Source organism: Balearica regulorum, chromosome 5 (genome assembly GCF_011004875.1).
Source record: "Balearica regulorum gibbericeps isolate bBalReg1 chromosome 5, bBalReg1.pri, whole genome shotgun sequence".
NCBI classification, from domain to species: domain Eukaryota; kingdom Metazoa; phylum Chordata; class Aves; order Gruiformes; family Gruidae; genus Balearica; species Balearica regulorum.
The window spans coordinates 28,561,740-28,575,063 of NC_046188.1; the positions used below are offsets into that span (position 1 = coordinate 28,561,740).

The 13,324-nt window shown below is 39.6% G+C and overlaps 1 protein-coding gene across 3 annotated transcripts in view; it reads right to left on the minus strand.

Moving 5' to 3' along the window:
• Positions 1–2,118: 2,118 nt before the first annotated feature.
• PRORP (protein only RNase P catalytic subunit) overlaps positions 2,119–13,324 on the minus strand; it is a 54,092-nt gene continuing 42,886 nt past the window's right edge. For all 3 annotated transcript variants that reach the window (XM_075753992.1, XM_075753994.1, XM_075753993.1), the window contains exons 6-8: positions 5,323–5,471; positions 4,247–4,442; positions 2,119–2,526 (exon numbers count right to left, since the gene is read on the minus strand). In XM_075753992.1, coding sequence (XP_075610107.1) covers positions 2,398–2,526; positions 4,247–4,442; positions 5,323–5,471 — 474 coding nt within the window. In that variant the 3' untranslated portion in view covers positions 2,119–2,397. The remainder of the gene's footprint in view (positions 2,527–4,246; positions 4,443–5,322; positions 5,472–13,324) is intronic.

The window sequence follows — 13,324 nt, forward strand, 5'->3', positions numbered from 1 at the left end:
AAACTCCAGTGGATGAACACGCCTTGCAAGGAAACAGATAACCTGAAGGTGCAGTTTCTGGTCAGCTAATGCCAATCCAAGGCAGAGCTGCAGGGGCTCACCTTCTGCAGGCTGACATTTCAGCCCCCCTCCCACACAGGAACCAGTACATGTGCAATGGTGCTAGTTCCATACAACAACGCCAGTTTTGACATAGCCAAAGCAAATGTTTTAAGGGGTTTGCATTCAGCTGACCCAACTGACCCAACTCTGAATTGCTTAGGACCGCATGACCACCAGAGCTAGTCCCAACCTGGGACTGTAACAGTGCTGATTCAGATCAGCTTGTGCTGCTGCAGAACTACAGAGCAACAGCTGCTAACTAAGCAGTCCTGTACAGGGGAAGACACTTTAACAATATAACTACCTTTGTGTTATGGTGGGTTGACTCTGGCTGGAGGCCAGGTGCCCACCAAGCTGCTCTTATCACTCCCCTCCTCTGCAGGGCAGGGGAGAGAAAATAAGATGGGAAAAGACCTTGTGGGTCAAGATAAAGGCAGTTGAATAAAGCAAAAGCAAAGGTCATGTGTGGAAGCAAAGGAAGAACAAAAGATTTATTCTCTACTTCCCATCTGCAGGCAATGACCAGCCACTTCCCGGGAAGCAGGGTTTCAGTACATAGCGGTTACTCCGGAAGACAAACACTGCAAATAACGAATGCCCCCTCTTTCCTCCTCCTTTCTCTCAGCTTTTTGTTGCTGAGCAGACATCACATGGCATGGAATATCCCTTTGGTCAGTTAGGGTCAGCTGTCCTGGCTGTGTCCCCTCCCAAGATCTTGCCCACCCCCTTGTTGGTGAGAGGCTCTCGGTGCTGTGCCAGGACGGCTCAGCAGGAGCCAAAACCCTGGTGTGTTACCAACACCTTTTTAGCTACCAATACACAGTGCAGCACTGTGAGGGCTGCTGAGGGGAAGATTAACTCTATCTCAGCCAGACCCAATGCAGCATTTTCAAGGAGGTGTGGCAGTTCTCTGACTTAGAGAATTGTAAAAACAATCTTCGGACAAATTAGAAGTAAATCGGTTTGAGGAGTGAGAGAAGAATATGCAATCTCTCTGCTTTCCCCTGGCAGACTCCAGAAAGCAGATGGCACATAGGAACTGGCATGATGAATGCTACCAACATCACGATGAATTTAAAACCACGGTTCTAGGTTACCTTAGAGGTATCTCGCTCCTCTACACCTTCTGCACAGTACCTGAAGGACATGAATGCATGGAAATGACACCTGCTGTTTTACAAACCAGGAGCAGAAAACATGTCAGGATAGCTCGCTGATGTGAAAAAAACAGCAGGGAACATGCTTGAATGCTAAGAGTCTTGAGGCAGCTTGTCATGGGACACTGCAGCAGCTCAGAACTGCAAATACTATACAAAAAAATCTGTATGATTCAGACTTCAAACTGAGGATTTTTCAGTGTGCAAGACAAATGTCACAAAAACATGATTCATCTGAGATTAATGTGGCATTTCCATGTTTTTGGGGAGAAAAGTTTGCATTAAAGTGGTAAGTGCAATAAATGAACACATTTACCATACAAACACTTAGAAATAATAACTTAGAACACCTTTCCTGTAATGATGTACACTATTTTTCTTATTTATAACTTGGGATAGGTTTTATAAAAATATCTGTACAAAATTCAGTTTTATCCTATTACTACCTGTAAGAATTTCTAGTTATGTTCTAGTGCCATGAAACCCTGTCAGAAACAGCAAATTTAAGAGTGTGAAAGAGTGTGAAAGAGGCACACTGGTTGTTTCCTAATTCTTCCAATCAAAAATCTTAATATATGTTGCTACAACAAATCTTTTGCATTCTATGTGATCAAATGAATTCTAGTTAGTATGACGAAGTATTAAGGCTGTGCGTGTCTGCAAACGGTAAACATACCATTTGGCCCCGTTAGCTCCATTTAATGGCGAATGACACTGTGTGACACTGTTGCAAGGTCAGCCATGCCCATTTTGAAGGTAGTTTGGAAGCCTCGCTCAATTTCTTTGAAGTACAAATTTTATGAATTTCAGTGTAGATTAAAAGCTTGAGAGAAAAAAAAGATCAAAACCACAACCTGAATTTCCAAGAGGGAAAAACAAGTTTTAATTCAAAACACATTGAGAGGCTACAGAATTTGCCTGTAAAGATGGAAATAACGGACCTAATTCATCCCTGCCAGACCACCATTGATGTTAACAGCTTTACTGCAGGAATGATTTTGACAAAACACAGTTACTGACTTTCCTTTAGTTATAGGCCTCACACATTAATCCCATAATTGTACTGCTGAGTTCTCCTAGTCAGCAACAGTGATTAAAAAAGAAAAAGTAGCTTCAGCTTGTCCAATTACATTCTTCATCATTTCTGTTGAATGCAGAGCCATTTTCTTGGTACTCGATATGAATATTTTTCCTCAAAAGTGTCTTTATAGGGGATGTGCCATGTATCACCTGTAGTCTGTACCACACAGTCATAACGGAAAGCAGGCTGTTGGATAAAGACAGATAAAAACATTTTTTTTAGACTTTACACAATATATTACTAAAATAACAGTTATAGGTAGTTATAACTTCCAACACTTACCTTAGAAATCTCCATAGATTGATCTCTTTAACAACTCTCATTTATTTCCTTACACCAAACAAATTCTAAATTTTAGTACTGGAGGAAAAACTAAAACATCTTTCAGTATTTTGTGGTCTAGGAGTCATTATAAATGGTTAAAATTCTGTCTTCAACCTCCACCAGATAATAATGATTTGAACATAATGCACTCAATTTCTAGAAATAGCAAAATGATTGTTTTTTCTTTCAGTCAAATGAAATCATATGGGAATTAACTCAGGATGTGGAGTTTATAGGCTTGAACTGATAGGATTTAATGACATTAATGACATCTTGTGTTTGTTCTTCCAGTGTACCTCTTTGCTGAACTGACTTGCTCTGTGCTGAGGAGGATGTAACAAAAATGGTTTATCACAAACACTTTCAAGAGCGTCTAGTCAAAATATAATAAACTATTTTCTGGTCTAAGATGTTACAGGTATACTAACTCAACGTTTATAACACAAATATGAAAGAAACATTACTGGTTGGCAATTACGGTTCTCAGAACATACTATCACTCTGTATCTATAGTCTTGGAAGTTTACTTTCCTGCAACAGCTTCCAGAATAACCTAGAAGACAGCTATGACTGGGAATGTCCATATCCAAATCACTTGTATGGGAATGAAGATGTGAAAATTACTAGCCCTTTCCTACTAAAGAAAGAAACAAGGTGTAGCTAAAGCCGTGTTACTCAGGTAACCCTACATTCAGTATTTGGTTCCATAAAAAGAAATGTATAGATAGCAACACAGAATGAAAGGCTGTCGTTCGTATAAGACTGCATCTCTATGGTCTGTTTGTAATGATGAGTATTATTTTACAATTTTAACTAGAGCAGCAACAAAATGAATCTGCATAGGTGCAGTATTCCTTTAAGTGGGCAATAACAATGCAGACAGACCACGTAACAAAAAACTGCATGATATGGAATGTCATGTGCAGACAGACCACATAACAAAAAACTGCATGATATGGAATGTCATGTGATGAATTTTTTCCTAGAAAAATCTTAAAACAGCTGCAGTCCTGTTAATGTACTGCTCATGGCTCACAAGGATACATGTCTCCTAGACAATAACAGTATTCTGCTGTAAAATGATACTGTGCTTGGAAGATTGTAATTTCTGCGGCTGAATACTTCCTTCATGAACTTTATACATATGTTAGGCTAATATTACAGCAAATACTGACATACCTGTATTTTCCTACTTCTTTAAAATAAAGATGAAAGAAGTTCTATTGTACAATTAGAAGCATGGTATTCTATAATAGTGCTACAGAGGAGAATAAAGTACTTCAAAGTTTAAAATAAATGAAAAAATATTGGCACTTACATTTTACATCAATGGAAAGATTTGGATATACAAACATGCATTTACATTTACATTTTAAACACTGAGGCAGCATTTCTTGTCTTTTTGACAGTTTCCATGTTTGTGGCATGCTTTGTGAATACTGTGAATTTTCAGTAAGCATGGGCCCATTGGTACGAATACATTTTTTAGACTCCAGTAAGAATCTTTTGCTTCCGGAGTTTGAAATTGTGTATCTTTAATGAATATGCTCTGTGTGCTTTCTGATTGCAGCAGAAAACTTACCAAAAAATTTATACGCTTTCCTTCTACAGAAGGGGAAAACTCTATTTGGTGTCCACGCTGCCACTTACGGAACAGATGACGTGTCAGACTGTCGGAAAGGCAAGCCTTGTGATCCCGGAGGAAGTCTCTAGTAACAAACTTGCAATGCTTGCCCGATCGAAGAGTGGCGTATAACAAGAAGGCATCATCTTCAGAGCTTGACAAAATGAATGGAAAAGACAGACGTCATTCACAAGGCAGTAAGTGGCTGCAGGAAATGAATCAAATGCTGATCTGAGATTTATTCATCAACAACACTGAAAATTCCCATCACTACTCTAGATCCCTGGTAAAATAAAAGAATTTCTGCCTACCACAGGGCACCAAAAGTTAGAGTGCAATAAAAAATAATTGCATGCTACACAGAGCATTCTTCCCTCCTATCACAATCTGATAATACAACAATATAATCTTGTGGCACATAACAGTGCTATGTGGAACAGAACTGCTAAAACTCGTAAGGGTATGCCCAAAACTTTGTTGGAATACAAACAGTCATCACAAGTGATAACAAAGTATAATGTATGCAAGTATAATGGGCAAGAGCAAGGGGATCACACTTCTTAGAGAGGCAGAGGGTCTGTTTCCACTCATAGAAATATTCTCCTCTGGGAGCAGCAAGGGAGTCAGCGCTCCAGACTCTCCACACTCCTGGGCTACCAAGTAACACTGGCCAGGCACAAAATTCATCTCTCCCCATGCAGAGCTAACACAGCAGACCACAACTGTACTCTGATGCTATCAGGTATTCTGTAAGTTCAGGCCACTGTGGTCTTGGCAGTGGTTTTAACAGTTATAAATCCTAATAAACCATACAGATGTCAACATGATTCTAAATGATGAAATTCTTCATAATACAACTTTTAATATGTATTGGTTTTTGAAGCAACTATAGCAAGGGATATGTTTCTCTTTCACACACACAGAGTTGGAGATACTAGTAACGGTACTAAAAACTACAGCAGTTTATACTGATTTAAAATGCACATAAATCAGGTGTTGATCTCCAATCCACTTAGCCATTTTCTTAAACTTACATATTTTCAGCAAAGAAGAAGTCTGCCTTATTCTGCATCTCCTTCATAATCTCTCTTTTCCAATTGGAAGAATTAATCAGCATGTGTTTGCGGCCGAGCACAAGCAACCGGGCATTGTCTTTTGCCAGGCAGTTGACAGCATCAAATAGCTGCAGAAAACAAAGCAAAACCAAGGATTTTCTGACCTGTAAAAACAGACTGACAGGAAACACTTTCCCATCTGTGTCTCAACTAGTGGGACTTGTAGCATACCCTCATTTCCCCACAGTTCTGAACTGCAATATGAATTAAGCAGATAACTAATTTAATTTTCTAATGACAAAGAAAAAAATCCAAAACAATTAATTGTAGGAAGCTGTTCTCAAATACACAGAAAATACATTGCTATTATAAAACTTTCCCATGTCTTGCAGCTTTAATGACATGAATGAACTCAGGAAGAGTTGTATGGAGATTTCAGAAGTTCAGAGTCAGCTGAGGGAACTGAATCACACTGGGATTTAAATAATACCTACTTTTGGAAATGATTCAGCGCTGAAACCTTTATTGGTATTAAAGGACTGAACCCTAACCCATACTGCTTTTCCAGCCCCACCTATTGTCGAAATTAGAGAACTACAAGTGATCTGGGCTACCCTGCGGGGAAGAAGCAAGCAGCAGTAAAATGAAATCTTGTGACCTCAGGATTCAGGGTTTATGAAAGCCACATCCAGACTTGCCTCTCACTTATGAACCAACATCCTCAGGTGGCAAATTCACTGCTATGCCAGCTTCTCTTCAGAGGGACTTTTCACCAGCCTCTTAGGGCTGTGCCCGTTCAGCAATAAATGCTTCTCAGGACTGGCACTTGTGCCTGTGGCTTTCCCTCCCCACCTCACCCAGACGGAGCTCACGGAGGACAAGGGTTCTGGCTTTCAGCATCCAGGTTGTTACTGTGGACTGCTCACAAAGCAATGGCATTTCAGTGCTGCCCAGAAAGAGGGAAGAACTGTTTCTTGAGACTGTGGGATCATGTTTGAAGGCCGAGGACAGTATGCTCAACCTCCAGGGAAAGGTGTTTCCTATTTTTTACCTGCATTTGCTGCCACTATTTGTCAATATACAATCTCTGCATTTTTCTCTAATCCTTCTTCCTGCTTTTCTAACTACTTCCCTCTTCCCTGTTATCTCTTCTCGATGTAATAGCTCCAACTGCTTTTCTCTTTCTCTTTTCCCTCCTTTCCCTCCTATTTGTGATCCTTATCATTATTTGGTATCATGACCTTTTGTTTCAAGGGCTAGAAATAATTGTTCTTCTAATTCTTGGGTACAATTTTACAATGCATTTAGTTTGATCTACCTGCAAATAGCAGTGGAAAGAGGTGGTCCCACTCAGTCCTCTCTCCAGCTGCACAACCCCACTACTTCTGTTGCATCAGATCTAACAATGTCACAACTACCCACGAGCTCACTGATCCAACAAGAGAATTTTTTTTTTTTTGCAGGGTTGAGCTTGCAGCCACACAGCTGATCGACTTGAGTAAAAGCGAGGACTGATGGGAGCACACCGCTGGAGGCGACGAGGACAGGAAGTGTGGGACTATCCCTCTCAGCAAAGGACCTGCAGGTGGAGCAAATTAAGTACGCCAGGAATCTGGATCTGAGCCTTGAGAGAGGAGGCCCGAAGATTTTTTTGTGTTAACTGTTGACCTATAAGCTGCTGCTACCAACATCGACTCTGAGGGACTGAAGACTGTTTTCACGACGCCATAGGATCTTGGTGCTAATGCAAAGCACCTATCAGAACTGACTTCCTGCTTCCATGAGATCATGCCAGACATCGGCTATTTCCCTGCATGCATACAATCTACTTTTCCCTGAAAACAAACAGGACATCATGTGAGCGGGAAAAGGCCAAATGCAGTATTTTCTGCCCGTAAAACAGGAGATAAAAATAACACTGGCATTCTCTCCGTTGCGTGCCCTGAATCTTTGGAGATACGTTTCAGAATTCTTAGTGGTACACTGAATTGAAAGATACAAACAAAAGCCACCATTTTTATATTACTGGAAGACTTTCAAAGTAACTATATTAAGTAATAATGTATCTTCTCATCTGTGTCACATAGTTTATTTGATTATTAAATTATAAGGTTATTAAAACACTTCTTTTTGGAATGTCTCATCTGGGCAGTAAAAACTGACTCATTAATTTTACTTGTTTAGTCATTTTTATTTTCTGGTTCTCATGCACTGCCCCAGTTCTGCAAAATCGTTGGATACAAATACCAAAGGAGAATTAAGTTTGTTAAGCTGAGTTCACTAAACTTAGTAAAAGTTAGGAATGTACCTACTACATTCATACACGTTTTAGTGCAGAGAAGTCAACAGTGAAGAAATATGACCCATGAGTAACTTAAGCAACCTCTTAAAAATTCCAAATGAAAATACTTTCTCTTCTTGCCTAATGTTTTGCTATGTTAAAAGAAGGTTAGTGGAAAGTCATGTGGAAAAAAGTTCAACAGATTTTCAAAGGTCACTACAGACACTGATTCCATAAGGTCATAAAAAAATTTGACTGCAAGAGCATCCTGATGGGACAACAGAAGAAACAACTCCTAAAAGCAGACTATGAGTGAAAGAGTCTCAGGAACACAGCTGCACTAGTGGTACTGCAGCCAATAAAGAATTGCCAGTATTTGAACTGCTGGAGTTTACCCCCCGCCAAAAAAAGGAAACACCTTTTAATTGCACTTAACACAAAAGCAGCTGGTTTTCCAGATACAAATTAGTCAATATGGGCTATTCTCAAGTTTATAAAAAATTTAACTGGCTTGGATCCAACTCCCTTAAGCCAGTCTTTCTGAAGGTTACAACTAGTGGCACTTTGTACCTATTAGTCATATGGACTTTTCTTCTCCTACATATTATTAGCATATGAGGTTCTCTACTATGAAGTGCTTCTGGGAGAAAAAAATAATTGAGGGGTTGGTATAAACTAGCTACAGTTTTGCAATGGAAAAACGCAAAACAGGCTTAAATTGCAATAAAAATAACGGGAATCACCATTAAAAAAATTTAGAAACTCCTGCTTGCGTCAGAGCACACTGTCCCACCTCCTCTTACCACAAAGATTAACCTTCACAACTAAAACACAGAAGATAAAATTATTTTTATCTTCTGAAAGCAAAAATAATTTCTGTTCTGCACATTCCCTTGCCTGATGCAACTTTACTAAAGAGCATTTTATCTTATTTTAGGCTTGGGTGCTCAACAGCGGTGGGCTACAGGGAGTCACAGAACTTACATGGGGGGTTTCCTAAGTGTGTCTACTCCCACGCCTGGCTGCTTCTCAAGAAAGGAAGACATGAGACACACAATAACACTTGTTTTAGTCATAGAGGAAACTGAACATAATACTGTTAACAAAGAAAGAGCACTAGTGATGTCTCACTTAAAAAGACACGAGTATTTAATTAATATTTCCAAAAGTTATCTAAAAATTGTTATCTGCAACTACACAATGCAAATATGCTATATACAATAAGCTCTGTTTAGATGCACCATTTGCATGTTCTCACATTATTTACACAGCAAACATCAGACGCTGAGTTGGATAATCTGTTCAAAAGGCAATCTGTGGAAAACATTAAAAACCATACAACACACGCATTCCCTATGCTGTTCATTTTCTTGAGAATGAGAATTACAAAATTAGTGAAAGAATGACCTTTTATTAATGTTAATATCTTTTAAATTTGTCAGCAGAGCATATAAAACCACATTTTCTCTGAAAACAGGAATTACAAGATGCCATTTTGCAGAGAAGGGAAAATAAGCATGGTTAGACCAGCTGCTTCAATTCATATGGCCAGATGTGGCTGAGGCAGAGTAGCAAGAAGCTGTGAATTGCTGCAGTTCTGGCCATGCAACAGGGCACTAGAAGTACTACTGGATTCTATAGATAACTATCATTGCATTCAGTCTTACTTTCTTTTCCTCTGACAGGGCACATCAGGATCTATGTTTCTTTCTGAACTACACAGACTTTTAATCAACTGTTTGTGAAGATCACTAGATCCTTCCCCAAGAAACTCATGCGCATATGCACCTGCTGAATACGTTCTGCTTGCAATCCCTTTCATCATTTATCAGTTACATTTAAATTATTCCCGTGCTGTCCCAGTCTTTGTTTAATTAGATCTTTCTCAAGCTTCTCCTAAACCTTAACATTTTACTTACAATGCAAACAATTTTGTGCTCACAGCACTTCAGCAAACAACTCTGATGGAGCCAGAGCGCAGCAAAAAAGAAGTATGAAACTAGACACAGATGAATGGAAGAGTGAAGACCAGCTGTTCACAAATGTATCAAGTATCTCCCAATGTGGTGCTTCTAAGAAATGGAGGAATGTCTCCAGTGTGCATGTTTGAACTCTGATTTCTGCACCCTAATCTGTGAATCGGTGAAAAACTAGCATACTTGTACAATACTTTGGCTGAGTATACATTTATCTTTCCTTGGGACAGTCCCAGAGAGACAAGCTATTTCCCCACATGTAAATGAGTTCTTTTTTGTTTCTGCAGCAATGCCATTTTATGGAATTTCCCCTCTGCCACCAAGCTCCTGCCCTCCTACCATAATGCAGCTTTTTTTTTTTTTTTTCTGTTGTGCTGAAATAATCTGTTAGGCCATGTTGTCAACCAAATCACAGCACAATCACAACTGTGCTCACATATCAGGGCAGCAACTTCTGGAACAGAGGAGCTGGAGTGAAAAGAGGTGGGGAGGCAGAGCAATAGGACTGAGAACGCGTACTCGACGGGATCATGCTGATGTTGAACTCATATCATGTAAAAAGGTTGAGCTTTGCAAATATGAAATAAAGTGCCCGAAAATGCTGTAACTGGTAGTTTTACATTTTAAAAATCAGCAACTTATACCTTAAAAGAACCAGTTTTCAGGTAAGAATAAATATTAACAGTTTCCCATCAGAAGGGAACTTTTCTATACAAATTCCTGGAATTAATTTTGCAGTGATCCACATTCACAATTCTGTACAATTTAATGGGGATCAAACACGGAGTAAAGCTGGGAGAGCAGGGAATCCTCGCCACACTGCAAGATTAATCCTCATTGTTTAAATTTCACAACAGCCTTATGAAGTAAATGCATAATTATGTCTCCATTTTACACAAGTGCATAGTGGAGCACAAGGAAGATGGAATAATTACCTCATACAAGGAACTACGAGCAGAGCAGGATACAGATTTCCTAAGGCTTCACTGCCAGTCAACTGTTCTGATCACTAGATCACGCTGTGCCACGTGTCCCAGTTTCAAAGGTTAGCTTGCTGTAGCACAGCCTTTCTCCTTGGACACTACCAGTGGTTTCCCGCTTGTCAGATGGGAAATCCCTGAACGCTGCTGCTGGGAGGCACGCCATTCAGTGATTCAGCAAGATGTGGCTCAGCTGTATACAGGTATAGCATGAAGAAGTAATCGCCCAAAGAAAGGTTGAATTGTTGTTAATAAATCATGTTTGCCGTTTTCTAAACATTTGGTTTCACTAACTGCCATTTAAAAGCAAAACACACCTACAAACAGGCATCTGCTAATAACAGCAACAAACTGCTCTATTATTGCTATTTTCACCTGTTGTTAGTGTGGCCTCCCACCCAACACTGTGGCTGTGAAACTGCAGAGGAACCCCCAATGCTGAGCAAAGGTACAGAGCTGCCATAAGTACGCTGTCAGGTGGGGCTGAGCGTGAGCATTCTCTCCAAAGGGTAGCAAGGAGTCAATTCCCACCATCACCACATTTATTTGACTTACAATTTCATCATTTTTAGTTGCCTTTTTACATATTGTAGACAAAGAAGCTCAAAAAACCTGTGTACTTTAGGCTGGACTTTCTCACTGAGCCTGGTAATTTCACCAAAGCAGATTCAATACCATTATCACAGCATCCAACATAATGGAAGCTGCTTCTTATATTCTCTACATTATTACTGATGACACAGTGTAAATTGCTCTCAAAATCCTCTTTACTCAAATGCAGGGGCAGCATACAAGTTTCTTCATCCCCTACAGATTACCTGCCCCTGACTAGCAAGGGGATACCTACTTAGAAGGGAAAGCAGTAAGGGGTGAGTAAGTAACAGTCACTAAGGTTAATCAGCCTAGTTTACTTTATGCTCTTGAGACAGCCAACAGCTAACTGACTCTTGGGAATTATCCCTTACGACACTGGGGATCTCTGCAATACTGCAGAAACAATATTGTTGGGAATGTTTGTATCCTCTGTTACAGGAGGACTATTTTGATTGATGCAACACACACATCATCATGCAAAACTCTACCAGTGACAGCACTTCACACATCAATAACAGCAATCACACAATGTTTAACATGTTTTAACCTGTCTATATTGACTCCACACCTAGAACTGACTTACCCTCTCTTGACGCATTCACTAGAGATATGTCTTAACTCCCAATCACAATTCATTAAAATTTTTAGATGCCAGCTTCTGCTCTTGACTTCACAGTCAACTCTATTAATCAAAGGCAGATTATTCATCTGACCACAGAAGCAAAGATACCCAAGTTGATGTAATATAGATGGAGGATGGTATGGTAGTCTCTGTTTGCTCAGATGAGGTGATGCCTAAATATAGCTATGCTGTTTGCAAAGTTATCATTCAGAGGCATCCTGAGGATGCTTTTGCAGCCAGGTCCAACCTGACCGTGCACTAAGACACCCAGTGTCTCTGCACAGTCCAGTATTCCCACCGACTGGAGGACTTGGTTCCAGTGCAGCACTGGGTGAATGTAGAGATACTACTTCCAGGTCAAAATTGACTACAAGGATACTCCACGGACTGCATCCAAGCTAATGAGTCCTCTTGAATCCTGGGTAGTGGGGACAGTAAAGCAGAGTAACCATAAACAGATCCAGGTCAGGTACAGAAGCAACAGCATAATTTATGTTTTCCTGTATTCATGGTACCCTGACTATTATGCCAGTAATGGCGATATCTTCAATTACAACTCTACTTGATTTCAACTGATAGTGGAACCTGCTCAAAATAATATCTGAAACAGTTCTGAATGTAGAAGTAAAATGTTTGTAATTAGGCTCTGACATTAGATTCTGCTATATTATAACCTATAGGTAAAATTTCCAATTTCAAGCAAGCTTGAAGAGCCATCCCTGTTTTCCATTCTACTGACCAGCTCAGAGAACAGCACAATACAAACCAAACCTGCATAAATCAACTTTAGGTTTGGAAAGACTGTTACAAATTTCTCCTTTGCAATATCAAGATAGGGATAGGTCCCCATCCTTCTCAGCAGAGAGGCATGTAAGAAAAAAGGTTTTGAAGTAGATATTTTCCAATATATTATCTCATTACAGCCACATCCTGCTCTGCCTTATTCCCAAAAGGCATGACAAGTAGTGATGTGATGGATAATGAAGTAGTATTTCCTATGAGAATAAACAGAATCAAGGCAGGATGGATGCAGGGACCAAAGAAATATATTTACACAACTTATACACAGAATTTAAATTGTGTGTATGACATGAAGGATGGGGAGGCAGAAGTGGGATCATCACATGGAGGAGACACCAGCTTTTCAGAATCTGGCTTTTCAGAATGTATTGTCAATTTTAAAAGATCTCAGCCACATTGTCAGACTTTACACCTGACAAACCTTTTAGTGTGACCCTTCTTGCTCACACTTTTTGAATGTCACTCTTTTTGAATGGTAATATTTTAATCATCATGATCTTTAGATGAATAAAGGTCAACCATGAACAAAAGAAAGAAAAATGGGTAGTGACAATAGTTAGTGTAGCATGTTATTACATGAACAATGCCAAGAACTCCGGAAATGATGGCTAAAGAAGAGATGGACTGTTGGGGAATTGCTGAATTTTGTAGTATAAATTGCAAAAGAGAAAAACAGGGATTTTTTTCTGACTCTTACAACAATTCAAGAAATACATGGACAAACATT